The sequence below is a fragment of the Cetorhinus maximus genome, chromosome 20, assembly GCF_964194155.1.
Source record: "Cetorhinus maximus chromosome 20, sCetMax3.hap1.1, whole genome shotgun sequence".
Taxonomy (NCBI): Eukaryota; Metazoa; Chordata; class Chondrichthyes; order Lamniformes; family Cetorhinidae; genus Cetorhinus; species Cetorhinus maximus.
The window spans coordinates 53,385,645-53,413,353 of NC_135898.1; the positions used below are offsets into that span (position 1 = coordinate 53,385,645).

Consider the following 27,709-nt stretch of genomic DNA (forward strand, 5'->3'; position numbering starts at 1 on the left):
GCAAGAGTCCTTCTCCTCGATTCCCTCCTGAGTCGCGGTGTTTGCGGTGACTTCTCCAAGAATGCTTCAGTCACTTCTCACCAGCGCCCTCTGTTCAGAAGAATGAGGGGGGATCTCATGGAAACCTATAAAATTCTAACAGGACTAGACAGGGCAGATGCAGGAAGGATGTTCCCGATGGTGGGGGAGTCCAGAACCAGGGGTTACAGTCTGAGGATATGGGGTAGACCACTCAGGACTGAGATAAGGAGAAATTTCTTCACCCAGAGATTGGTGAGCCTGTGGAATTCGCTACCACAGAAAGTAGTTGAGACCAAAACATTGTATGTTTTCAAGAAGGAGTTAGATATAGCTGTTGGGGCGAAAGGGATCAAAGGATATGGGGAGAAAGCGGGAGCAGGCTATTGAGTTGGATGATCAGCCATGATCATGATGAATGGTGGAGCAGGCTTGAAGGGCCAAATGGCCTACTCCTGCTCCTATTTTCTATGTCTATGTTTTCTGTGACCCAGTTTGTCTTATGTGTACAAGTCTGTTGTCAGGATAAGGGAAATGGATTTAACAATATAAATACCAAGGGCCAACTCACAAATGCCAATGTGGCAATATTTCAAACTGAGAGTGCCAGTATAATGGTAGCTTAAACATGTGAGCTGCACTGCTGCTGGTTATAATACTACTCATTTAAACATTAACAACATAAGGATCATCATGTTCTGTTGTTTTGCTAACACCTAAATGAGCAGAAGTGATTAGGACCTAATGTGAAAATGTTAAATTTCTGCTTCCCATATTTCCTTTTATATGAAAAGAGAAATATTGACTTCCATAGGTAATGTTTGTCTCTGCTTGAAGTTTGACTTGAAGCTGTGTGCCAGATACCTGACTCAGCATGTGATCAGCATTCCCTTCACAAATGCCTAGTTTATCCATCTGTACACAGACTTGTTCCATGTAGAAAATGTGTTTAAACGTTTGAATACATTTGTGTTTGTTTGTTCTCTGGTTGTAGGTGACACTGACATGGCCACCTTTTCTGCCAAGCCTTAATCGCGCTGAATGTAGCAACTATACAACTGAAGAAGAGACATATTTTACTCGAAACATGAACTCTGTTTCTCTTTCCACAGATGTTGCCAGACCTGCTGAGTTTTTCCAGCATTTTCTGATTTTATTTCGGATTCCAGCATCCACAGTATTTTGCATTTATTACACAGCTGAAGGACTTGCTAGGCCATTTTAGAGGGAGTTGAGAGTCAAAAGAAAGGACAGCGTGAACTACAGATAGATGTAGGTCAGACCGGATCAGGGTTTCAAACCCTTCCAGAGCCACTGGGATTTTTCCAGAACAAGGGGGTTCCTATACTGACCACTGCCTCCAGCAGCCTGGGAGATCTGTGATTTGAATTTCCAGCCACAGCACGCTCACATGAGAAACAGATACTTTTGTGAGGCGCTGTAAATAATGACTAACTGTTAGCCTGGCGTCAGAATGGGATTAAACTACATTAATTTTAAACAGCCTTTTCCATGCTCGGCATCGGCTGCTGCTTAGAGCTGGTACTTGCAGAGACATGTAACTAGTCCGGGCAGAGTGGGGATCTGGAGGCAGACCTTGAAATCAGCGAAGGGTCGCTGAAATCGTGGAGTCTGAAATTCTAGAGTGGAGGAGGTCTCTGAAATCTGGGGTGGCCCTGAAATTAGGGGGCTTTGAGTGTGAGAAAGAGAGTGAAACAGGAATTGAAACTAGGGGAGAGATGGAGACTGGGAATTGCAAGATCAGAGGCAGAGGAGACTGTGGGAATGGGGATCAGGAAGAAAGGGAAACTGCGGACTGGAAGCAAGGGAAGAGATGGAGACTGAGGGTGGGGAGACAAATGAAGACTGGGGAATGGGGACTTGGAGAGAGATGGAGACAGGGGAATGGATTCTGGGCAATGAGGTTGGTGTGGGTCCCAGGACTTCTCACAGAGCTGGGAGCAGTAGCAACGAAGTGGCAGTGTGACCGGCACTGAGAAAGGAACAACCAGTTAAAAGGTTAAGTGAAAGCTGGGACCTAACTGTGGATAAACAGTGAAAGATTATTTCCACTGAAAAACAAATGGGGAATTAGGAAATATGGAAGCTAAAGATTGAATTAACAAAGGGATGAGGTTGTTAAATGAATGGCGATTAGACCATGGGATCCAGGGCATGTTGCCATTGAAGAGAGACTAAAGAGAGAGAGAGAGACTAAGACGTAATTTCAAAGGGAGCAGGTCAAAATTTTAATCATATGATGAGACATCATGTGATCAGGCCTCCAACCAGTGTTGGGAACCCTGGAGAGCCGCCAAGTTCCCTTCAGGTCATTTGAGAGTTTTTGCATTAATCTGACAGTTTTTGAGGGTTTTTTTTTTGATGCTAGCCACAAATTTTCCAGATTTAATGGATTCAATTTCACAGCTTGTTCTGGAAGGATTAGGAGTCATCACCTATAAGCTGGTTGTCCACCACAACATTATTTGATCAATGTGAATAGTTGGCTAAGTTCTTGATTTAAATAAAGACTTGAGAAAAATACTTTGAAAATAGACAAACGATTCTAGATACAGTGTGCACTCCTCTACTGATAGTGCTGGTGCCAATGGAAACAGATTGAAGCAGCAAATAGCTGGATCATAGTGGGATATAACTCAAACCGGATTTGAACAGGGAAACAGGAACAATGTGACTGACCCAATTGAACAAAGATAGTGAGCTATTTGGATCAATTACTTAAACCATGTTCAGATTAGACTATTATTTTAAAAAACATTTTATACTTTTTTTTTTACACACTAAAGTTGTCTATTTCACTCAGCTGAGCACAAATAGACCCAAGCTTCTTTGTACTGATAATTTTATTAATGGCATGCTTCCGTGTGTCCTCGATGATGATGAGTCTTCTGACCTATTCCCAGTCACTAATGGAATTAAACATGACTGCATGATAGCTCCAACCCTCCTCAGCATGTTTTTCTCTGCTATGCTGTCCAATGCCTTCCATGATGGCGATCTTGGCATCGAAATCAGATATCACACGGTCAGGAAGCTACTCAATCTCAGACTACTCCAGGCAAAGATCAGGTTCTCCAATGACATACTTCACGATCTCCTGTTTGCTGATGACTGCACATTGGCTGCTGGTTCAGAGCTGGTCATGCAATGTAGCATGGACTTGTACTTCACTGCACGTGACAACTTCTGCCTCATGATCAGCAGGAAGAAAACTGAAGTTATGTACCAGCCTGCTCCAAGAAAGCCCAACTCAAGCCCAAGGTTTGGGTCCATGACCAGAACCTATCTGCAATGGATAAGATCACAGAAGCACAGTCTCTTGAGCTGTCTATATTGATACTGAGACACATAGAAGAATTGCCATAGCAAGTGTAGCTTTTGGCAGACTTCAAACATCAGCCTGGGAATTAAGAGGAGTAGGTCTGCCTACCAAACTGAAAGTCTATTGAGCAATAGTCCTGCCCACTCTACACAGGGGAGACTATGTACCAGCATCATGCCAAGAAACTCAATCACTTCCACTTGAGCTGCCCTCTGAAGATCAGATGGCAGGGGGGAGATGATGGCATAGCGATAATGTCACTGGATTAGTAGCCCAGAGGTCCAAGCTAATGCTCATGGATTCAAATCCCACCATGGCAGCTGGTGGAATTTGAATACAATTAATAAATCTAGCAGATAAAGCTAGTCTCAGTGATGGTGACTATAACAACCATCATTGATTGTTATAAAAGCCCATTTGGTTCACTATTGTTCTTTAGGGAAGGAAATCTGCCAAGATCTTATCTGGTCTGGCCTACATGTGATTCCAGATGCACACCAATGTGGTTCACTCTTAACTGGCCTCTGAAATGGCCGAACAAGCCATTCAGTTCAAGGGCAATTAGCGATGGGCAAGAAATGCTGGCCTTGCCAGCAACGCCCACATCTCTGATAGCAAGACGAAACACCTGACACTGAGGTGCTAACCCAAGCTGTCATACCCAAGCATCCACACCATTTTGGAGCAATGGCTGGGCTGGTCATGTAGCCAGAATGCTTGACACTCGCTTACCAAAGCAAACCTTGAATAAAGAGCTCGAGTCTGAGCTGCGCTGTCATGGTGGTCAAAGGAAACGTTACAAGGACAACCTGAAGGCCTTGCTTTGGAGTTTTGATATTGACGCTGTGTCTTGGGGGAAGCTCATCCAGGATCTCTGCACATGGCACAACCAATTAAAAAAGGGTGTGGTCTCTTTCAAAAGCCATCATGTATCAGAGGCAGAAAGAAAATGCAAGGAGAGGAAATCCCGAGACAGCAACTCGTTAAAAATTCAGTTGTCTGTTGCATCCTGCCCTATTTGCAGTAGAACTTTCTGGGTGCAGATTGGCCTTAACATTCACCTTAGCAAACCCTACCAAACACCCCAGATGATGAACATGGTCATCTTCGCCTCGAAGGACGAACACGAAACAACCATTTTATTGAACTGTACAAATGGCTGATTGTGTCAAATGAATAAGATCTATTTGTTGAAGTATACAGTTCTTTAATTCACTCACTAGTGTGTTGTCATGTTACTTGCCACAGTCCCCAGCCATTCTGTACACTTGTGCGATATCATCAACTGGGGACCATAAACCCCAATGGGAATGCCAGCAAATCACATCAATACAAAGAACTGAAATGAGCTTGTGGACTAATGACCTTGAGGGTTTTGAAATCCAGGCAGTATTTTTCAGCATATGATGGCTTCTACAGATAACATTTCCAGTCTTCTATTTGTGTATATGATCCATAGTGCCTAATGAATTTTTCATGGTTCTAAGAAATTACTAACTTGGATTCTTGAACTAAAGGCAAATAATTTTTCCTAATTAATCACAGACGGAACAGAATGTAATCTTGGTGTTAATGGGCAGTGAATCATAGGGCAGTTATCATGCAGGACATAAAGAAGATATATGTAATTAAATATTTTAGCAATACTCAAGGATATTGAAAAGAGCTTTTATCCATTTCCCCTGATAAATTCTCAGATTGTTTTCAGTTGATGAGTTATTAGAGACCATTGTCCTCCTGAAATTGAGGGAAACCATGCCCACAATTTCGCATGGCTTTACCAAAAACAGTATCAGGAAATATGTGCTTACTGCATTTGTTGTGTCAACATGTGCATCCCATGAATCCCACATTGGCATTGTGGCTGTGAAGTGTGCAGGCCACTGAGCTAAGTTTTAGCCAGGAAAAGAAAGCTGGGAATTTTGGATTTTTAAAAGGGACCTGAAACGCCTTAAAGTATTGATGTGAAGCCTGCGTGTTTTGTACCATAGCTAACATTAGACTTCCGCTCTGAGTGGGTGTGAATATGGACAGTTGTGTACTAATGCATCATCTATACTAATCATCCCTTGAAGACTGAGAACCTGATATTCTGATGGCTTTCAGCTGAGTGCTTACAGCAAAGTGGGACCTAAGTGTGCTGAGGACCGTGACCCCTGACCCCTGCCCCCCCCACCCCCACCCCCACCACCACCTCCCAAATTGCAGATACTGGTCATGAGCATTGACTGGACAGCTTCTGCCACCTACTAGGGTGCCTCAACAATACCTGCTTTTGAAAGTCAGAGCAGCTCACAGCAGCCTTTGTGTCCAAGACAAAAATTACTGCTCTAAAATGAACCATTCTGGAACCTCAGGAAGGTAATCGGTGTTCTCTGGGAACAATCACCTCCCCGTTTTAAAGCTTTAATCCTTTCCCTAGCTTCTTTAATCTGAAGTGTCTCATCCCAAACTAGCCTAAGAACTAAGATAAAAGCAAAAAACTGCGGATGCTGGAAATCCAAAACAAAAACAAAAATAAAAATACCTGGAAAAACTCAGCAGGCCTGGCAGCATCTGCGGAGAGGAACACAGTTAACGTTTCGAGTCCGTATGACTCTTCAACAGAACAGTTCTGTTGAAGAGTCATACGGACTCGAAACATTAACTGTGTTCCTCTTCACAGATGCTGCCAGACCTGCTGAGTTTTTCCAAGTATTTTTATTTCATTTTTGTTTTTGTCTTAGCCTAAGAACTGTTCTGGTTTTGGAGTTAGTCTGAAAACACCTTGCCGATGATACCTGGTTTGGGAGCCCAGCTGCCGTTTAATAGGTTTATTTTTTTTTAACTTAAGTGAGTACTTGAGAATAAGGTCACTGGATGATCTTATCCAGTAAGACTTTTTTTGAAAAAGGACATGTTTATATATGTTCACCTTAGTGCAATATCATGTACAATATACCCAAGAGAGGAAATTTTAGTGGGAATCTTTGACATATTTAATTAAAAGGTCAGTCACATGGAATTGCATCAAATTTAAAACACAGAATTGGGCCATTCCACTGGCCGATGCCAGTGTATATGTTCCACGTAAGTCTCCTCCCATACTAATTTATCTAACACTATCAGCGCATTCTTCTATTCCTTTTTCCTTCCTGTACTTATGCCCTTTAGAAGCATTAAAATGGATGTCACTGTGAAACTGTTGAACCTTACAAAACTTGGGATTGTAAAATCTCGTGATGCATTTCATTATTTCAATTAGCAGTAACTGGTCTGGTATTTACAATGTTCTGAGCCAAAAATATGTCTTTTAAAATGTAATTGATGTGTCACTTTATTCCGAGTTGTTGAATAGCTTAGTTTGCACATTGTTTCAGTTGCAGAATTGGAAAAGGCTTATCTATGTTTTGTGAAATTCTTTTGATTTCTTAGTTATGCGGTTCTTTAGGAAACCTCTGCAGGATATTACTAAACATATAAGTACGTTATGGTATCAAAGTTCAAATACTTCACACAGCATGTGAGAGATGTTACTTGTTGACACCCGTTTGGAACAAAATTCTGCTAGTTTTAGAGATCTCATGTATAAAATCACACAAAAGTCTTTCATGGGGCAGCATTCCAATCGATAGTAAGTGCTGAAATATTGCAAGTTTTCAGCTGTGCTTTTTAACGGTTGCCTGCCCAGAAAGTTTACTTAGAAGAAAATCCAGAATGTCCAGTATCGTGGTCTGCTTTGGAAAATCTGACTTGTCCATTTCTACGACCGTTTCCAGCTTCCTCTGTGATCAGTGTGGTCAGTCACTGAGAAATACCGTGCAAGAGTTCTTTGTTCTTAACTCTTGTTCCAAGATTTCAATAGCAGAAATTAAATAGAGGCTAAACCATGATCAAAAAGGTAATGTGATCTGTCTAAGGCCAGCACCATGCTATATTTCATTAATAATAAATGGTGATATGTCAAAAGCCTTAAGAAAGTCTTACCTTTCCAATATAATGCTGAGATTTTGGAATAGTAAAATATGAAATATGCCTCTCAGACCTCTCACAGTTCTGATTACTGGTAATCTTGGTGTGGAGCAGGGTTATGCTGTTTAGCTCCTCTCCTGGCCTTTTCCTTTAAGAAAATTACATTAATATTTCCTGGGGCAATTCAGGAAATTATATAGCTACTTGCCACTATAGCTGATAGCAGCCGAGGACAATGAGGGGGGTCCTTGGGCACTGTGCCACCAAATAATGACTGCTGCAGCTATGATTTAACCAGTGGCAGAAGAGGCCCACACCAAGCATCCAGCCCAGCAGCTTTCACTCCGTGGGCTGGTGGCAGGCAACAGGGTGATGTTCTCCTCAATGGGCTCCCTGGGCGTGTTCCCCCTCCCTGGGTCTTCCCACTAACTGGCTTCCTTCCCCACTGGCCCCACTTGCTGGAACCTTGCAGCCTGGCCCTGCCCTGGTCAGCATTGGAATTTATAAGAATGAGAGGTGACCTTATTGAAACATATAAGATTCTTAGGGGGCTTGACAGGGTAGATGCTGAGAGGTTGTTTCCCCTTGAGGGAGAGTCTAGGACCAGGGGGCATGAGCTCAGAGTAAGGGGTTGTCCACTTAAAACAGAGATGAGGAGGAATTTCTTCTCTCAGAGGGTAGTCAATCTGTGGAAGGGCTGTAGAAGCTGGGTCGTTAAGTATATTCAAGGCTGAGATAGACAGATTTTTAATCAGTAAGGGAATCAAGGAAAAGACAAGAAAGTGGAGTTGAGGGTTATCGGATCAGCCATGATCTCATTGAATGGCGGAGGAGACTCGATGGGCCGAATGGCCTACTTCTACTTCTACGTCTTATGGTCTAGCAGCTCTTAGAGGCGGGACTTCCTGCCCAGGTGGGGGCAGAAGGCCCACCTTAAACACCTTAACATCCTAATGGCCATTAAATAGGTAGCTACAGAGCTACCTACCAGAGTGTGGTATAGGGCAGGTTTGCCCCTGACTCGAAGGACCCAGGCCTTGATGTCCAGAGTGTCGCATCTTGCACATGATAGAAGCATTCTACTTGCAAGACTTTATAATATACCAGCTGATATCCCAAGGTGTACTCACAGTGAGTTGATGAATTTAAATGACAAAGGGCATTGTATTATCAAGCACCAATTTTAAGAGTGACCATGGGATTTGGGAACATTGGCTAGCAGTCTGGGATTTGGCGGTATTGGGATGTGAGCTTACGATCTTGTAGTACTTCGAGGGGTCCAAGGTGAGCATTGGAAGGATGTTCTAGATCTAAGAGCACTACAAAGGAATCTTGAAGAGCACTGGCTCATGTCCTGAGATCAGGGATCACTGGAAAATTGATCCTGGCTTCTCGGAATACTGATGAACAAGGTTACCAGTGGCTGGGAACATTGGGTACAGGCCTAAAGTGAGGGAGAACTGGGAGGGAGGATGCTGGGGTCTGGGCGCGTTGGGTACAGGCGGGTCAGAGAGCATTAGGAGGAGTGACCTGTGATAGGGGGGTAATTGAGTGCAGGCCCCTGGAATTAGGAAGGACTGGGAAGAGGTGTGGGAGCATTGGGATTGGTCCTGTTGTGAAGGAGCATGGGAGGGCAGGATAAGAGTTTGTGCGAACACAGACAGGTTCCTGGTAGCTTGGGGCTGAAGATCCAGTAGCATTGGGGAATCTTTGGCCACATTAGTATAGAGAGATACTAGGGTCTGATAGTATTGAAGATCAGTATTTTTCTGAGATTTATAGTTTAGCATTAGGCTGTTGGAAACCTGAATTGGAGGCAGGCAGAATACATTAACTGAAATGTACATCCGACACCTTTTGGCTTATCGCAAACTCTGCAACAGCTCAAGACTGACTCAGCATCATCATCACTCCAAATTGACACCCACAGATCATATTATTTGTTTGTAAAGTGAGATGAGAGATACTGTTCACTGCAGATAAATAAATGCAAGATTCTTTCCACAGGAAATGTTGCACAAACTATGTTGGCTTTACTGCTTTTATGAGCAGGTCCCAGGGATCCCTTTAAGAAGTAATGGTTCGACTGATTTCTGCTTCGAGCCAGAAGGTGGACCTAGCTATCTACGTTCCAGGACCTGGTTTGCATTGACCAGTGAAGCTCTGCCCCTCTTTCAGTTTGAACATTGGCCACTAATTTCGAATCTAGTTTATTTTAATTTTATTTTTAATGTTCTTTCACGGGGGGTGGGCATTGCTGGCTCGGCCAGCATTTATTGCCCATCCTTAATTGCCTTTGAGAAGTTGTGGTAAGCTTCCTTCTTGAACCGCTGCAGTCCCTGTGTGTGGGTACACCTACAGTGCTGTTAGGAAGTGAGTTCCTGCCCTCGTCCTTCTCGGTGGTAGAGGTTGCAGGTTTGGAAGGTGCTGCCGAAGGAGCCTTGGTGAGTTGCTGTCGTGTTTCTTGTAGATGGTACAACTGTTACCACTGTGTGTCAGTGGTGGAGGGAATGAATGTTTAAGATGATGGATGGGATGCCAATCAAGTGGACTGCTTTGTCCTGAATGGTGTCAAGCTTCGTAGCTGCACTTATCCAGGCAAATGGAGAGTGTTCCATCACACTCCTAACTTGAGCCTTGAGATGGTGGACAGGCTTTGCGGAGTCAGGAGATGAGTTACTCATTGCAGAATTCCCAGCCTCTGACTTCTTTTAGCCACAGTATTTATATAATTGGTCCATTTCAATTTCTGGTCAATGGTAATCCCCAGGATGTTGATAATGGGAGATTCAGCGATGGTAATGCTATTGAGTGCCATGGGGCAATGGTTAGATTCTCCTCTGTTGGAGATGGTCATTGCCTGGCACTTGTGTGGTGTGAAAGCTACTTGCCACTTATCAGCCCAAGCCTGAATGTTGTCCAGGTCTTGCTGCAATTGGACACGGACTGCTTTAGTATATGAGGAATCGCGAATGGTGCTGAACATTGTGCAATTATCAGCGAACATCCCCATTTCTGACCCAATGATGGAAGAACCCTGTGGTGTTGTCCCAAGATTGAGCTGATTGCCCTCCAACAACATTATCCATCTTCCTTTGTGCTAAGTATGACTCGAACCAGTGGAGAGATTTCCCCCTGATTCCAATTGACTCCAGTTTTGCTAGGGCTCCTTGATCCCACCCTCGGTCAAATGCTACCTTGATGTCAGGGTCAGTCACTTTCACCTTGCCTCTTGAGTTCAGCCTTTTGTTCATGTTTGGACCAAGGCTGTAATGAGGTCAGGAGCTGAATGGCCCATGTGGAACCCAAACTGAGTGTTGTGAGCAGGTCATTGCTGAGTCAGTGCCGCTTGATGGCACTGTTGACGACCCCTTCCATCGCTTTGTTAATGATCGAGAGTAGACTGCTGGGGCACGAGTTGGCTGGGTTGGATTTGTCCTGCTTTTTGTGAATAAGACTGGGCAATTTGTCATATTTCTGGGTAGATGCCAGTGTTGTAGCTCGACTAGAACAGTTTGGCTCGGGGCGCAGTTAGTTCTGGAGCACAAATCTTCAGTACTATTGCTGATTGCTGCTTGGCTTGTTGTGGGAAGATGGTGGGAATGAGGAGTTTGGTTTCACTATCTTCCCTATTTCAAATGTAAAGTGGGATCAAGGAGAAGACAAAACTTCCCCCCAAAAAATCTGTGTGCTGTTCTTAAAACATTTTGTTATAATATTGAGGATTCAGTGGTTGCATTTATTTGCTACATGGTTTTGTAACCCCGTACACGTGACATAAAGATGCACAGGAGATTCAGCACTTGCATTCCAACTGAATTGTCTGCAGAAATCATGAATGCATATTTGAATGAAGCTTTTGACATTATTTCTCCTGTTTTGTTTCCCAAGAATGAGGTGAATTGTTCTGCATGACATTATTTTTCAGTCCAACATGTAAGGCTAATTAGTGTTTGATGGAAGATGAGATTAGGAGAGCATCATCACTAACAATTGCATTTTTCTTCACGATGTATGTCACACAACTGGACGATGGGATACTGTGTCAACTGTTCTCCCAGTGAAGGTTTTGTCTCCAGTATCTCAGCTGGTGGAAAGTTTTTCAACGTTCATTCCTCAACAGCATTCTGTTGTGTGGAATGGGCTTAATTGCGCGCAACAAATTCAGACCTATTTCATTCAGTTAGACAAGACTAAAGAAAGAAAACTATCCTATATTGGTTAGATATGAAAATATCTCCCTCATCATCACACTTCCTGTAGATATTCTACAGAAATGCGAAAGACATCAGCTGCCATTTTTATCTGTTGGCCTGTAGAACATTAAATTGGAAAGTCAGCTTGAGTATTTAATCTTCACTAGAGATTGACGTTGATTGGTTTTAGACGGTACCTTGTTTTACAGAAAAATGTGGAAAGAAATCTGGTGACGTTTGCTTCAATTATTTTGATAATATTGGCTCCAATTGTTCAGCCCTTTGTATAAAAGGGGACAAAATACAAATGCTGAAAATATTAATAGAATGAGAAACTCCTGGAAACGTGCAGCAGGTTTCAGAGCATCGGGAAAGTGGAAAATCTGCTGAACATTCTGCTTGTTGACTTTGTTTTTTCAGACCTTAAACTTAAATATAATCAAGCTGCTCATTAGAGTGAAAAGATAGAGGAGGGAGGAAATGATATTCCATTGTTGAGAGGCAATTAACATGGTGAATGAGCTGGAAACTGCCAAATAGAGAAGCAGGAACCAGCTATGTGTTACCAAAGATCCTCACAGAGAGCCTTACTCTCTGGGATTAATGAGTCAGGGAAGATGAGGGAAGGTTGTTTCTGTGTGGCACTTCACCAAATTCTAGCGCAGTGATTTAGGTATTTTGTCATTAACCTGATGCTGGCAATATGCTACCAACCTTGGCATCTCTCATGACAAGAGGAAAATGCTATGGTGGTCTCTCCTCTGATAGGCATTGTACATCATTTTGCCCTGCAGGAAGATTGAATATGTGAAGAAAAGGCTAGCATTTGAAGTGGGTGTACCAGCTGAAGTAAATGATGTGGGGGGTATCAGCCTATTAAGGTTGAGGAAGTGGTTTTGGGGTTGTGCATGAAAGTAGTTTCTGGGGTACTAGAGTAGCTGGTGAACTATAGTGTAATTTGCCAAGATAGAGCCCACCCAGCTCCTTAACCAGAGTGCTTTGTCAAAGTCGAGTTGTTTAAGTGTTGCTTTAAGTGGGTGAAGATTATGCTGGGCAAGGAGGATAAGATAGAGTGTCTGGTATGTTACCTTTCCTGCCCTGGTGAAATTGATGAACTTGTTACTGCACGGGTCAGCAGGTCCTTCACTTTCCTTTTCAGGGATCCAGCTGATCTTTGAACCTTGACACCTTCTGGTTGCTGTTTTCAACTGTAGCCAAAAAGCGCTCAGATTCGCAGCCAGGTCTGCCTCTGAGGCCTGGATTTGTGCATCCGATTCTTTCCCCGATTCCTGGAGCAAGTTCCTATAGTGCCTGGGGGAGTTGTGGTGTGGGGGAGGGGGGTTGGATGGTGGGCGAATTCAGCTACATGATGTTGTGGTAGCCTGGACACTGAGTGCACGCTAGAATTGTTCTGCCAGTGCTGCACCTGGCAAAGTGAGGAGGGAGGATTTTAAAATTTATTTGCAGGATTTAGGCATCGTTGGCATGGTCAGCATTTATTGCCAATCCCTAATAGCCCTTGAAAAGGTGGTGATAAACCACCTTTTTGAACTGACGCAGTGACGATGGTATGACCACAGTGCTGTTAGGGAGAGATTTCAGGATTTTGACCAAGGCTGGAATCAGTATCTTTAAAATAAAAAGTCTCTGGGTGGAAATTTCCCAGCTGACCTTCAGTGAACAAAAGGATAATCCAGGTGAGTTAGAAGTGCTAAGTAAACCTAATCTGAGTTAAAGGCTAACCAGTTGATATATGTATAAACATATATTCATGATTAGCCTTTGGATCTTCACTGTAACCATGGAAACATAGTTTAATAAAGCCCTGTATAAAGGTTGTTTCAAACTAGAGTTTGTGAAGCCCAAATGTGAGAGTTTTGTTAGAATGAAAATAATAATTGAGTATAATGTCCATGTTCATAATTTGCTTCAACTAATGTTTGCCAGACTTTCTAACCACTAGTAAAAAGAGGATATTAGGGCCATTACATTTGATGACTGGTACGTCAGATGGCCAAGGGCAGTGGAACTTTCATTAATGAGAATCAGGATGAAGCTACCCATAACATGCAATGTTGGGGCTGTCACATCAATAACACACTGTAGGTCTGTGTGTAACCAGAACGGTAAATGCTGAAAACATACAGCAAGTCTGTCAGCTTCTCAAAAAGAAAAGTTAATGTTTTCCTTAGTCGGCTTGGAGCAGAATTTATTCAACTTTTCTCTTTCAAATGTTGACTAATCTGTTACAGATTTCTAGCACCATTTTTAGTACTTTGTAGGCTGCAAAGTGCTTTGGGCCACCTTGAGGTCATGAAGGGTGCTATATAAATGCAAGTTCTTCCTTTATTTCATATTTCCAGCATTTTCAGTTTTATATCTATTTTCCAAGTATGAATGATGATTATTTGCACCCAGCAACATATTAATAGCAGTCACTATAATAATATTTTACAGACAGAAATGAGCCAAAATAAGCCAGAATTCCGATTTTTGGAAGATTCTGCCTAAATCTCAACACATATTGTGTAGTGTTTTAGACTCTCTACCCAAAAATTCACAGCTGACTCCATCTTGGTAGCAGTTATGATTTTATTTATGCATAAATGAGAATTTATACAATACAGTACCTGAGTAGCTGTTTACAAAGAACAACTGAGAATTACATTACTCTATACATCCTTGTGTAGAAGGAGGCCCCTTTCTTTATACCACTTACTTGCATATATTTGTACACTTGTCTGATGTCCTGCTTGGCCCTCTACACTGAGAATGGCCCAATCCATCTCCCCTTGCCTCAAGGATGTACCCCAAAAAACAGAAGTATGGAAAACTCCATCCATTCTTAGGTACAGCAAGTTCTGTGTCCAGGCCCAGGCCTCCCTTCTCTGCCTTTTCTGTTTGCACCATCAGTGACACAATCCAAGAAACCTGAAGACAAGAGTTCTAACTGTAAAGCTATCCTAAATTAAACATCATTCTCTTCACTAGTTCTAATAAAAGACCTAAAAAGAGAAAACTGTGCGCAAGCAAACTTAATATTAAATTACAATTGAGCAAAGTTTAGTACTGAACAATAGTAAAATGGGATTATATTAGATTATATTTCAACAAATTACCAAAAATGGTGCATTTCCACAGCCAGGAGAGATAAGAGAAATTGCTGTAGACACAGTTCTTGGCTCTCTCTTAGCAATAACAATTAATTTTTGTCAAGGACATTTATGATCATATGTAATCCTGAGTCTGAGAGCTATGGATTTTGAGGAAGAGCAATTCAAACAAAAAGTTGAGAGCCATTTAACCCTTGCAACGCCTAATCCCTCTAAATTCTGCAACAGGTGGATATACAACTATACCTGGAGGTTCATCTTAAAAACTTTCTTCAATGGGGATTCCACATTCAGCAGAGATAGCATCCAAAGCAAACAGGGTTCTTGGATTTCTGAGAAGGAATCTTTGGTACTGCAGCAAAAGTATCAGAGTTATAGCTTAACCAAACATATATTTGTCCATTCCTGGAGTATGCAAGTTGTAAGTGGGATCCTTAAATGGCGAGAGATATAAACAAGACTGAAGTGATCCAAAGAAGCGCTGCATGACTCTCCATGAATCAGTATAGGAAATACGCGTCACATCCTTGATCAAAGATTTGGAATGGGAATCACTACAGCAAAGAAGGGAAAAAATAGACTGATCGTGTTTTATAAAATATGGAATGGACTGGTGGGAATTGACAGAAACAAGTACTTGGTGCCCTCGGGCAATGACAAAAGCCATCCACACAAACTACAAAGACCATTTGTTTCCAAGATAGTGCATTAACAATCTTTTTTCCCAAGGACAGTCCCACAATGGAACAAGCTGCAAAAGGAAATAGTCACAGCCCTATCACTTGAAATATTCATGGTTCATCTTTAGACTATTTCCATTTAAAAGTTTTCATTATCAGGTCTATCATTTCAGCAGATCAGGCCTGGTTTAGCTAGCGCTACCCATATAAATGTTAGTAGAAATTGGGTCTATGATGCCAACACAACTAAAGCAAAAGCAGAAATATCCTAAGAAGCCCATATTGGAAGTATGTACCAAGGATTAGGCTCCGTGTCCTTCAACATTGTCTTCTGCGTCTTCTATTTCGTGTAGGTACATTGAACAGGTTCTTCTAATGGCATTCTCTGAGGAAGGAGGCATTATTTTAAAACTATAACAGTATTGTACAATTCTAAAGGCAGGTTGATTTATTGAGAATAAATATGAAAATTTAGTAAAATTGACATTCAATACAATTAAACGAATACAGTATTGAGGCCAGTGGACTTAGAAAGAATACTATCTTGATATGTTTGCTTAATCTTATAAAGTCACGACCGCTTCCTGCCTGAAACCTACTGATTGATTATTATTCATGGCATCATTGGGTGAGGAAAAGTGGGCCCCTCTCTTGATACACTGTTACCATTTAAAGTAACTTGCATTGATGTGACATCAGAAAAAACCTCAGCAAGATAAAACAAGAATCTACTGTGGAATAAAACCAATCTTAAGCATTTAAGACACATATTTCTAAATCTAATGTTACAACTGATTTAAAAAATATATTATTGTATCATCTGTGATGAAAATGAATTTTGTAACATGCTTTTATATGACTAATTATTCATTGTTAACAGAAAGAATCCTCCGCTTTCCTGTTAGGTTTATTTAATAGTTTTTAAACATGAGATTTATTTTCATAAACCAGTGAATTAGTTTAGAATAAAACAGACCATCACTTGTACGTCATTTGAGATTCAGTCAGTCCAGTCCTCTGAATCTGTATCAAAAAATGCTGGAAATATACAACAGGTCAGCCAGCATCTGTCAAGATAAAAGGCAATTCAGCATTTGGGAAATGCAGCCAATGGTATTTCTGCCAGAATTCCATAAATACTTTTTTAACTGAAAGACATACTCAAGTGTTACACTGGCATTACAGTAAAATGGCTCAATATTTAATATTTAAATGTATAATCGTTGCTGAATAATGCTTACTCTGTTTATCAATAACTTATATGGTGAACAATTCTGAAACCCGAAGTAAAGCAAACTCATTCCTCACCCTCACTTATACCATTCTTTAAATGAGAGCTGAATGAGAAAATGAGTAACAGCATTAATTGGCAGTAAAACTTGCTTCGCTCTCCAGTAAAACCTGCCTTATCTGACTGTTAATTAGTAAGGTATTGGCATAGCATGTGATATTGTTATGGCTACATAAGGAATTTCACATCGGGAAAAGCAGTACTCTTAGTATATGTATAACTGTTGATTCCCCTTCTGAACAGATATCGATCAAGCTGCCTTTATAAATAGGCCAATTAATCCCAAAATCAACAGTCTTCTCTAGCGGTCTATTCCACGTAGGTATGTCATTAAGGGCTGCAGGTTATTTTGTAACCTTGAGAATCTCAAATACGAGAATAACTACACATTGATTGAATTTTAGGTTGTTTTGTGGTGTACAGCTTTCTCTCAGCTATCAGTGAGAGGATGTTTCATCACTTTCTTTAGGCTGGAGTCAACCTCGGGTGCAGAACTATGACTGGCATATTACGTACTGGAGCCCCATATGCAGGTTTGTTTCTTTTGAAGTTGCTGGCTTAAAGATCATTCATTTAACATCCATTTTATTTGCATTTGCTTTGCAGTTTGTGGCTGTGACTTGGCCAAAGGTGGATTTTTCATGAAGAACAGTGATTACCTTTGTACCCTGGACTACCAGCGGCTGTATGGAACTCGTTGCCAGGGCTGTGGAGAGTTCGTGGAGGGGGAGGTAGTCACAGCACTGGGGAAGACCTACCATCCTAAATGCTTTGTTTGCTCCATGTGCAAGTAAGACTACATACGATACTTGAAAAAATGGAAAAAACTGCAAATCTCAGAGTTTTTCATTCTGAAATATTCTTGTTACTTAGAACTATGATGCCATGGAGGTTTACAGCACAGAAACAGACCATTTGGCCAACATGCCAGTTCTGTCCTAGAGTAATCTGAAACAAGTCACACTGCCCTATTGTCTTCCCATTGCCCTGTTTCGCTTTGTTTCAAATAGTTATCCAAATTTTCCTTCAAGATGCAATCTCAACTGTTCCCTGTGGCAAGGCATTCCATGTTCTAACAAAACACTGCATGAGAAAATTTCTCCCAACTTCTCTCCTCACTCTTGGTAATAATGTTAAATTGATGGTCTTCAGTCACTGACTGTTCAAACAGAATTGATATCCCTATTTACTCTATCAACAGTTCATAGGATTGTAAGAAATAGCAGGATATGCCATTCAGCATATCAAGCTTGCTCTTCCATTCAATAAGATCATGACTGATCTGGTGGTGGCCTCAATTCCACTTTCCTGCCTGTCCCCCGTAACCTTCGATTCCCTCATAGATCAAAAATCTGTCTAACTCAGCTTTGAATACATTCAATGATACAGCATCCACAGCTCTCTAATGCCCTGTCTGTAATGGAATATTCAAAAATGCCAGGCAGAAACTGAGTTGATGGGCAATTAAAATCATCAGTGGGAATTACTTGCTGCCTTCCTGTGGGTTTCTGATTTTAGCAACAGGCCATCTAGCAGGAGGAGGAGCCAGGGCAGAAAAAGGCTGGAAAGATAACCCAGTTTCCTTTTTGCGATGTTCCCTGTGGACCCAAGGAAAATATAGGCCTCCCCTCCCCGGGCTCCTGGCTGTGAGGTCGCCCTGAACCTCTTCCCAGCCACCTAGCTGGATACAGGGGACTGTTCCTGCGATCCCTGATGGGGACCATCCACTGCCCAACATTCTACTGTCTCACACCTCCCCCTCACTGACTAGCTGCCTCTTTTCACTGGCTTTGGGTGGGATATGACATAAGTTAAAATCAGTTGGATTTAGCTGGTCAGTAAAGAATATGTAACTTACCCATTAGTACATGTTGAACCAGGCAATATATTTGAAGCTCTGTCACTCTTCTGAGTGTGTATGCATATAATCTACAACTGCTGTCCATCTGGTATATGAACTGCACACACCTGGGCCAGAATATAACACTCGTTGGGCGGATGCGCGCCCGACCCAAACGAGCATAAAATGACGTGCGATGATGTTGGACGAGTGTCCCGATGTCATCGCGCACTCACGCGATATTTCGGTCGGGAGGATTGTGCAGGAGTTAACAGCATGTCTTCCGGCAATTAAAAGGCCATTAAAGTTATAGTTGAAAGAAATTTTTCACTGCCCATCCAACCTTATGGTTGGCGGGCAGGCGTAAAGGCTAAGCGGCCTTTGCGTTTTTTAGGAAACCTCATCCACGGGCGGGATGAGGTTTCCAACAGCAAATAAAACTAAAATAAAACTTTTAACATTTCATGAATAACATGTCCCTGCTCATCTGACGGAGTCACATGAGGGGACATGTTTTATAACATTTTAAAAATCTTTATTTTTAATTTTTCATATCTTCATCTCCATGAGGCAGCTCTGTGCCTCAGGGAGCTTTTCCAGCGTGCACCCGCATACATGCACAAACTTGCGCTGTTGCCCTCCTCCCCCTTCTCCACCCCACACAGGTACCACTGAGCACTGAAGCACCCGTTTCACGCCGGGCGGGCCTTAATTGGCCCACCAGCATGAAATCGCGGTCCAGCCCTGATCGTGGGCAGTGGTCGGCTTTCTGACCGTTCCTGCCCATCTCTCCGAGCCAGCTGACAAGAACAAAATTCTGCCCCGAGGTTTTTATGCTCTATTAAAACAAATCATACCGATAAAACATGTTTTTTTAACCTAAATTGCAATCATGGAACTAAGTAATTGATTATATGCAACACTAACTTTCAAGTTGTTGATTTATATACAGTTGGTATCTAGAATGCTCAATACAATATTATCAGACTCCAAATATGCAGCAAGATTCACAAATTTAGTTTCCCAATCACAGTGGAACTTGCTATAGTAAACTGCATGGGCTGGATATTTCAGATGTTGAAGTTTCCCTGTCCTGCCACCAAAAAAGTCAAGGGGGAATTTATCGCCGCCGATGTCGGTAGCCCTGCAGCCATTTAATGCTCCTCGGAGTGTTAATTGGCTGGAGACGTACCAGAGAGCTGCCGGCAAATCTGATTGGCTGGAAGCTCTGTAGTCCCAGCAGTGCCACCAGGATTGGCCGCTGCTACGACTACAGGCTGTCCCCAGATTCTAAGTGCAGGGGAGCCCAGGACAAAGGTAAATCCGGGGGTCTCGGGGGTGAGGGGGCAGACTTTGGGGAGATGGGTGGGGGGAGGCGATTGGGAAAGGAGGTCAATGATGGAAGCACCCCCCTCCTTTCCTGCCTGTGGCCCAAGCAGGCTTACCTGCCGTGCTTCCTCTTCCCCATCCCTGACCTCCTTTTGCCAGCCTCAAAACTGCAGCGGGGTGGGAAGCGGCTCTTAACCTCAGGGCTTCAAATGGGGAGAGGGTGGGCGTGCTGCCCTAGGTTCATCTGTGTACATTAGGAAAAGTCAGTTTTATTCGATAATATAAATCAGTAGACTTGTGGTACATCAGTTCATTGCACCTGTTGTTTTTAATTGAAATCAAGCCCCCATCATAAATTTTCAGCAAGCAGTTCAAATTTTTACAGTACCATTTTTTAAAAAATTCTAATTGTTTCATTATAGTCTCATTGTCCAACTTAAAAAGATCAATGAATTAACTTTTTGTTCTTACCTACAATGGTGATAGTGAGGTTCTCCTGTCCTTATTTGCAGTATAGCATCTTTCTCTCGTATTGGGAAATAAAGTATTGGGAAATAAAGTCCTTAGCTGACTCTGTTATAACAGAAAGTTGTCTTTCTTTGCTGCGATATTGGGAAACCAGTACAGAACCTCCCCTTGTCATTGTAAATGGCGATGTATTTTGCTCATTGTCATGTCAACTGTGGCTCAGTAGGTAGCCAAAAAAGTTGCAGGTTCAAGTTCCACTCAGAGGCTTGAGCACAAAGTTTAGACTGACTTTCCATTGCAATGCTGTGGGAGTGCTGTGCTCTTGGAGCTGCCATCTTTTGGATTGGACGTTAAACCAAGGCTGCATCTGGTCTCATTGCAAAACATCCAATGGCATTATTTAGAAGAAGAGTCTCCCTGGTGCCCTGCCCGATATGTCTCTCAACCAATGCCACCAATGATTTGACATATCTTATTGCTGTTGGTGGGAGCTTGCTGTGCACATATTGGCTGCAACATTTCTGATTTTACAACAGTTTTAACAGTTCAACAGTACTTCGTTGGCTGCAAAACAGTTTGGGGTGTCCTGGGGATGTAAAAGGTGTTATATAAATGTAAGTCTTTATTTCTGTTTAATAGCACATTCTTTAGGAAGCAATTTTTTTGCTTTTTTATTTAGCTGAACGCTGTTATTCAGTAATTGACAACAATGCCTTTTCTTCCTGTTTTCCAGGCGCCCTTTTCCAGCAGGGGACCGTGTGACTTTCAATGGAAAAGACTGTCTGTGTGAGCACTGTGCCCAGCCAAAGTCTTCCAGTCCCAAGGAAATTGTCAGTAGCAACAGTGAGTACACATAGGGGAGAATTTCACCAAAGCTTCAGAAAGCAATGGGAAATCCATGGCAATGCTTCCAGCCAGTTAGATGCAACATTCATTGGCTGTCCTGGTAACTTATATTCAGCTTTCACTCTATGAACTGAACAGATTCCTCATTCTCAGTGGTACCAGGTACATGAGTTAAAAGATTAGTGTTTGCTGACCAGTGGTGATTTAATAATTGTTTCGCTTGATTTTTCAGTACTTTATCCATAATTTAGTCAGGAAGATTAGGAAATGCTGCTTAGATCAGTGGGAACAAATGGCTGCCTGGTCATTGAATTCATTCACTAACCAGTAGATTTTGGTCCCAGATACTAGTTATTGGAACTTCTGACCTTGTATTTTTTTTAAAAATTCGTTTATGGGATGTGGACATCGCTGGCTCGGCCAGCATTTATTGCCCATCCCCAATTGACCTTGTATAAACACCAAATACTGGAAAATTTCAAATTGTTATTTTTGAAATCCTGTTGAAACAATTTCTCAACAAGTAAATACTAGATACCAATTATATATAAAGCGTTTAGAATGCCTATTTTTTATTCATTCATAGAATGTGGGCATTGCCGGCAAGGCCTGCATTTATTTTATTTTATTTTTTGAAAAATATCCTTTAATCATAAAATATCTGGAAGAACATTCCAAAACATTTCAAAATCACAATCACAAAAGTACAATCAGATTCAACTTTTACACATGTATCACAAGGTGCATTAATACAATCAATGAATATTACAATCATTTCAATATGGTCAATGCAGACAATCAGACAATGGTATTGGAGTTGTCAACATACATCATGTTGCACTCTGAGGTGCTTCAATACAATTATAATACAATTAGTATTCAATGCTTACATTCATTTTGAGCTGTGCAGCCCGAGGGGCTCTCAACAGTTCCCAGCCCCTCGGTGCACTGTGGCAGAAAGGTCTTAGACAGCGACCTTTCCCCATTGCGCCTTTGCGGCAGCTGTCCCAAGCTTTAGTGCGTCCCTCAGCACGTAGTCCTGGACCTTGGAATGTGCCAGTCTGCAACACTCGGTCGGGGACAACTCTTTGCACTGGAAGACCAACAAGTTTCGGGCAGACCAAAGAACGCCTTTCACCAAGTTGATGATCCTCCAGCTGCAGTTGATGTTTGTCTCGGTGTGTGTCCCTGGGAACAGCCCATAGAGCACAGAGTCCTGTGTCACAGAACTGCTTGGGATGAACCTCGACAGAAACCACTGCATCTCTCTCCAGACCTTCTTTGCAAAGGCACAATCCACAAGGAGGTGAACAACGGTCTCGTCCCCACCACAGCCACCTCGAGGGCAACGTGCAGAGGGGGTGAGACTCCTGGCGTGTTGGAAGGATCTGACGGCAAGGGCCTTTCTCACCACCAGCCAAACTATGTCTTGGTGCTTGTTGGAGAGTTCTGGTGATGAGGCATTCTGCCAAATACTTTGACAGTCTGCTCGGGGAACCATCCCACAGGATCCACCATCTCCTTTTCCTGCAGGGCCTCTGAGATGTTACGTGCTGACCACTGCCTGATGGACTTGTGGTCAAAGGTGTTTCTCTGCATAAATTTTTCCACGAGGGACAGGTGATACGGCACGGTCCAACTACTTGGAGCATTCAGCGGCAGTGTGGCCAGACCCCTCCTTCGCAATACCGGGGACGGGTAGAACCTCAGCACGTAGTTACACTTGGTGTTTGCGTACCGAGGGTCTATGCACAGCTTGATGCAGCTGCACACAAAGGTGGACATCAGTATGAGGGCGACGTTGGGCACGTTTTTTTCCCCCTTCATCTAGAGGCTTGTACATCACGTCCCTGCGGACACGATCCATTTTCGAACTCCAGATAAAGCGAAAGATGGCTCGGGTGATCACCATCGTGCAGGAGTCTGGAATGGGTCAGACCTACGTCACGTACAGCAACAGTGAGAGTGCCTCACACCTGATGACCAGGTTCTTACCCACAATGGAGAGGGAGCATCGCTCCCACATGCCCAGTTTTCTTTGCACCATAGACACTCACTCCTTCCAGTTTCTAACGCATGCCCCGGTCCCTCCAGCCCTGACGGTGAAGGGGACAAAGGATCGGTCAGCCAAATTCCCAAAGAACATGGCCTCGCTCTTCCCACGATTTACTTTGGCTCCCGAGGCTAGTTCGAACTGGTCACAGATGTTGATCAGTCTGCGCACTGACAGCGGATCCGAGCAGAAGACAGCGACATCGTCCATGTGCAGGGAGGCTTTGACCTGAGTGCCTCCACTGCCTGGGATTGTCACTCCTCTTATGCCCGGATCCTTCCTGATGGACTCAGCAAACGGTTCTATGCAACACACAAAAAGAACAGGGGAGAGAGGGCAGCCCTGCCTGACTCCAGGTTTAATAGGAAAGCTTTATGATTCCCACCCAGTGATTGAGACTGCGCTACTGATGTTAGTGTAGAGCAGCTGGATCCAATTGCGAATTCCCTCCCCAAACCCCATTTTGGAGAGCACATCCACCATGTAGGTAGGTGTGCGATATTCTGTCAAAGGCCTTCTCCTGATCCAGGCTGATGAGGCAGGTGTCCACACCCTTGTCCTGCACATAGGCAATCGTATCCCTGAGCAACGCGAGGCTGTCAGAGATCTTCCTGCCCGGCACAGTGCAGGTCTGGTCAGGGTGGATCACCAATTCCAGAGTGGACTTGACCCGATTGGCGATGACCTTGGACAGAATCTTATAGTCCACATTCAACAGTGAAATGGGTTGTCAATTTCTAATTTCCTCCCCGCCGGCAAGGCCTGCATTTATTGTCCATCCCTAATTGCCCTTAACTGAGTGGTTTATTAGGCCACTTCAGAGAGCAATTATGAGTCACTACATTGCTGGAACCACAAGTAGGTCAGACTGGATAAGAATGGAAGATTTATTTTCCTGGAAGATATTAGTGAATCAGATGGATTTTTATAATCATGCAGTATTAAATGGTCACCATTACTGATACTAGCTTTTTAGTCCAGATTTATTAGCTGAATTTAAATTCTTTAAACTTGTTGTTGAATCATTGATCCAGGCCTCTGGATTAGCAGCCCAATGGCATAATCCCGACACTACTGTACCTAAATCAATCATATTCAAACCAGAAACTTACAACTTACAATGTAAAATTTACATTGATAAGGCTAATAAATGAAAGTCAGAATGACTAAATCATTGTTGGGGACAGATGGCTTTAGGGTAAGGTCATGTACTAAAATTTTATCTGAATATCTATTCCATATTGAAAATTCTAGTAAACAAAATCTAATTTTTAGCTGCATTAGTTAATTTTTCAAGAAAATTTGCTCCTGTTCCTTTCTTTGTAACAGAAGAAAGTGCCTACTCTAAAACAAAAAGCAAAATACCCATGGATACTGGATCTCTAAAATGAAAACAGAAAATGCTGGAAACACTCAGCAGGTGAGGCAGCATCTATTGAGAGGAACCAAGTTAATGTTTCAAGTCAATAACCTCTTGTGAACTTTTGATGAAAGGCCTTTGACATAAAGCATTAATTCTATTTCTCTCTTCAGAGATACTGCCTGATCTGCTGAATGTTTCCAGCATTTACTGTTATTTATAAGTGCATGCTATCTTTTCCTAAAGAAGTTCTTGTACAATTAATGGACAATTTTGTTGTATGGTATCACAATGAAAATACATTGGAATTGCTGTGCATACATTAGGAACTTTGTGGTTTCACAGAATGAAGAAAGGACCTCATTTATATATTCACAAAACAAAGATGCATAATTTTAAAGAACAGTATATATTTTTATAAACAAAAGAATCTAAACAATCAGATATAATGTCACCATCTCCCTGTGTATTATAATAGTGTGCTCTTCTGCATCACAACATACAAGAAGTTCAGCCAAGCTCCATTTGTAAATATAGGATAAGACTGCTTCACAATCTCGGTTACTACTACCAAAATCACCCTGGCCAGAATTCTTGAGCATGCACTGGTATGGAGAAGTGTAGCTGATAGCTTTGCATATTTTTTTTACCACCGCTGGGGGACACCTTTGAGCTTCCTTTATGCAGTTAACTCTTGAGAAAGACAAGACAGATGTGTGAGGGTAAAAGCCCATAATGTCGCTTCTTTGTGAATTAGCTTCACTCTATTAATCAAATTGGTTAAAATATTTTTCCAGTCTGTATGCGCATAGTTGCCAACTGACAATTGTCAATATTACACCAGAAAAGTTTCCAGAGGGATCTGTTCACAAACAGAACATAAGTTTTGACTCAAACTTCCATTTCACATCATTCTGAAGTTGCACTGCATGAAGGAAAGGCAATTGCACCCCTTAATGGTGAAAATATGAAATGTTACAACTTAAATTTTCCATAATACTACAAGAAAGAGTTTACATTTATATAACACCTTTCATATCCGAAGCACACTCCAAAACTTTTCCCAGATAGTGAGGTACTTTGGAACTGCTATCACTGTTATAATGTAGGGAATTATGGCAGTCAATTTACATAACATAAGTATTATACATGGAAAATATCATACATGTAAAATATCATATATGTGTTTTAGTACCGTCCCAGGAATAATCATTTGCCAGATAACACACAGTATCTATGTGACTATCTGCTACAAAAAAAGCTTGTCCAAAACAATTGTGATTGTAGACCTATATGGCCTAAATCTTATACACTCATTAACAGATGAATCTCACTCACTACCTTTATGACTCAGTCTGTCTGCCCCTCCGCCTCTCTGCCTCTCTGTCTTTCTATCTCAGTATCTCTCGCTTTCTCTCTTTTTCTCTCTCTCTCTACAGCATTCAATGTGCAGCTTTCAATCACCAGTCTTTATGACTCTGTGGGACACTGGTGCATGACGTTCGGATCATCCAACCAGTAAACTTCTCCAGTAAAGCAACAGCAATATCAATTTCAGAGAAATATATTAGTATCACATTGTGTCACTTCAGGAACAGTGCATTTTGTGTGAATAATGGAACAACATTGAAAATAGTGAAAATTGTTGTTATTACTTTCTAGTTGTTTCGTGTGTTAGGAAACAAAATTCAGATCATGTTAGAGTCTTGGTAAGAGCCAACACAGAATATTATTCATAGCAACAACAACATGAATAGATGATTAAAAAGCAATCTCTTGTCATTGTCCTGACTTCTATAGGAAAGCAGATACTGGGAGAGGATGGGATTGGGCTCAAAGTGTAATGCTTTCTGTGTTTAATATCCTACTGACACTCCATATCTAATGTTGCATATGACAAATGGTCAGTTAGATGATCTGGCAGAGGCAAACCAATGTCCACAGAACTGTATCCCAGTGGGAGTTTATGTCTTCAGAAAAGAGGGCAGAAAAAGATCTTTTGTAGAAAGGATACGGGGAGCATTGTTTAACAAATATCCAATGATAAAAGCATTGAAGAGTATTCCATTTTGCACATTCTTCTTGTCATTGTAATTAATTAGTGTTAACGTAACGCACATAGGACTGGATTTTACATTCCCCTGCCACCGGGTTTGAAGGGGAGGGAGGGTCACAAAATCCAGTGCGTGGCTCTCCTGCTGCCTACCCATCCATGTACCCCCAACCAGGACTATGGAGGTGTCGGGTGACCAGCCTGTCCTTGAGACTATTGATGACCTTAAGTGGCCAATGTTGGAAGCCCAGCAGCCTCAGCTGCACAGGCTGGTGTTGGGCAAGGGGAAATCTCCTTTGCAGATCCCCTGTGCCCATCGGAGGCATCCCTGCCCCCAATATCACACTTCCTCCTTTACCCCCCCAACCTCTCAAACCTGGTTCGTCACCCACCCCCCCCCCCTCGCTGGGGTCTGTCAACCTGACTCTAGTGAAATCCTCCCCACTTACTGGTGTCTGGTTCCAGTGATGGTCTCCCTTGGGACTGCCTGTAGTCCCAGCAGTGGCCACCACTTGCGCCTGACACTGTTAGGACCACAAAGTTGCCAGCCGTCTGATTGGCTGGCAGCTCCCAGAGGTGGGACTTCCTGTTCCTGAGGGGCAGAAATCCCACCTCCAGCCTCTTAATGGCCAATTGACTGTTAAATGACAGTGGGATATTGTACTTCCCCTGGGTGGGCTCCACGCCGACTTTTTAGCCAGAGGAATGGAGACCACTGTTCCCTGTAAAATGCAGCCCATAATAATAAAAATAAGAAATAGTAGGGGCATGAGACTAGATGAATTGCCCCTGCAAAGAGTGAGCATGGACATGATGGGCCAAATGGCCTCCTTCAGTGCAGTAACTATTCTACGACTCGTAAGCAAATTTTATTAGCACATGGGGTTTCAACAGATAGAGAAGCACACTTGCAGAACATTCAGCAATCAAAATGAGTTCCATGTGTATCTGTCATTTGTGATATTATCGTGGAAAAAAATGATCATACTTTAGGCTGCATGCAACACTCAGCATTCTAAAGTTAGCCTTGTAACAAAGAGAAGCTTCAAATGGCAACAGTAACCTTTCAAATTCAGAACCAATTGATCGACAGTTGACCCAGAATTGCACAACCCTAGGAGATCACACTTGTAGCAGGGGATGCTGATTGGCCAGCTGATTTTCTGGT

General features: G+C 42.4%; 1 protein-coding gene across 2 annotated transcripts in view; it reads left to right on the forward strand.

Moving 5' to 3' along the window:
- The window catches only part of ablim1b (actin binding LIM protein 1b), a 266,319-nt gene that overhangs the window by 82,190 nt on the left and 156,420 nt on the right, over positions 1–27,709 (forward strand). For both annotated transcript variants that reach the window (XR_013579734.1, XM_078564687.1), the window contains exons 3-4: positions 17,199–17,382; positions 20,963–21,072. Coding sequence is in view for 1 of the 2 variants with exons in the window: in XM_078564687.1 (XP_078420813.1) it covers positions 17,199–17,382; positions 20,963–21,072 (294 nt within the window). In the remaining variant the exon portion in view is untranslated. The remainder of the gene's footprint in view (positions 1–17,198; positions 17,383–20,962; positions 21,073–27,709) is intronic.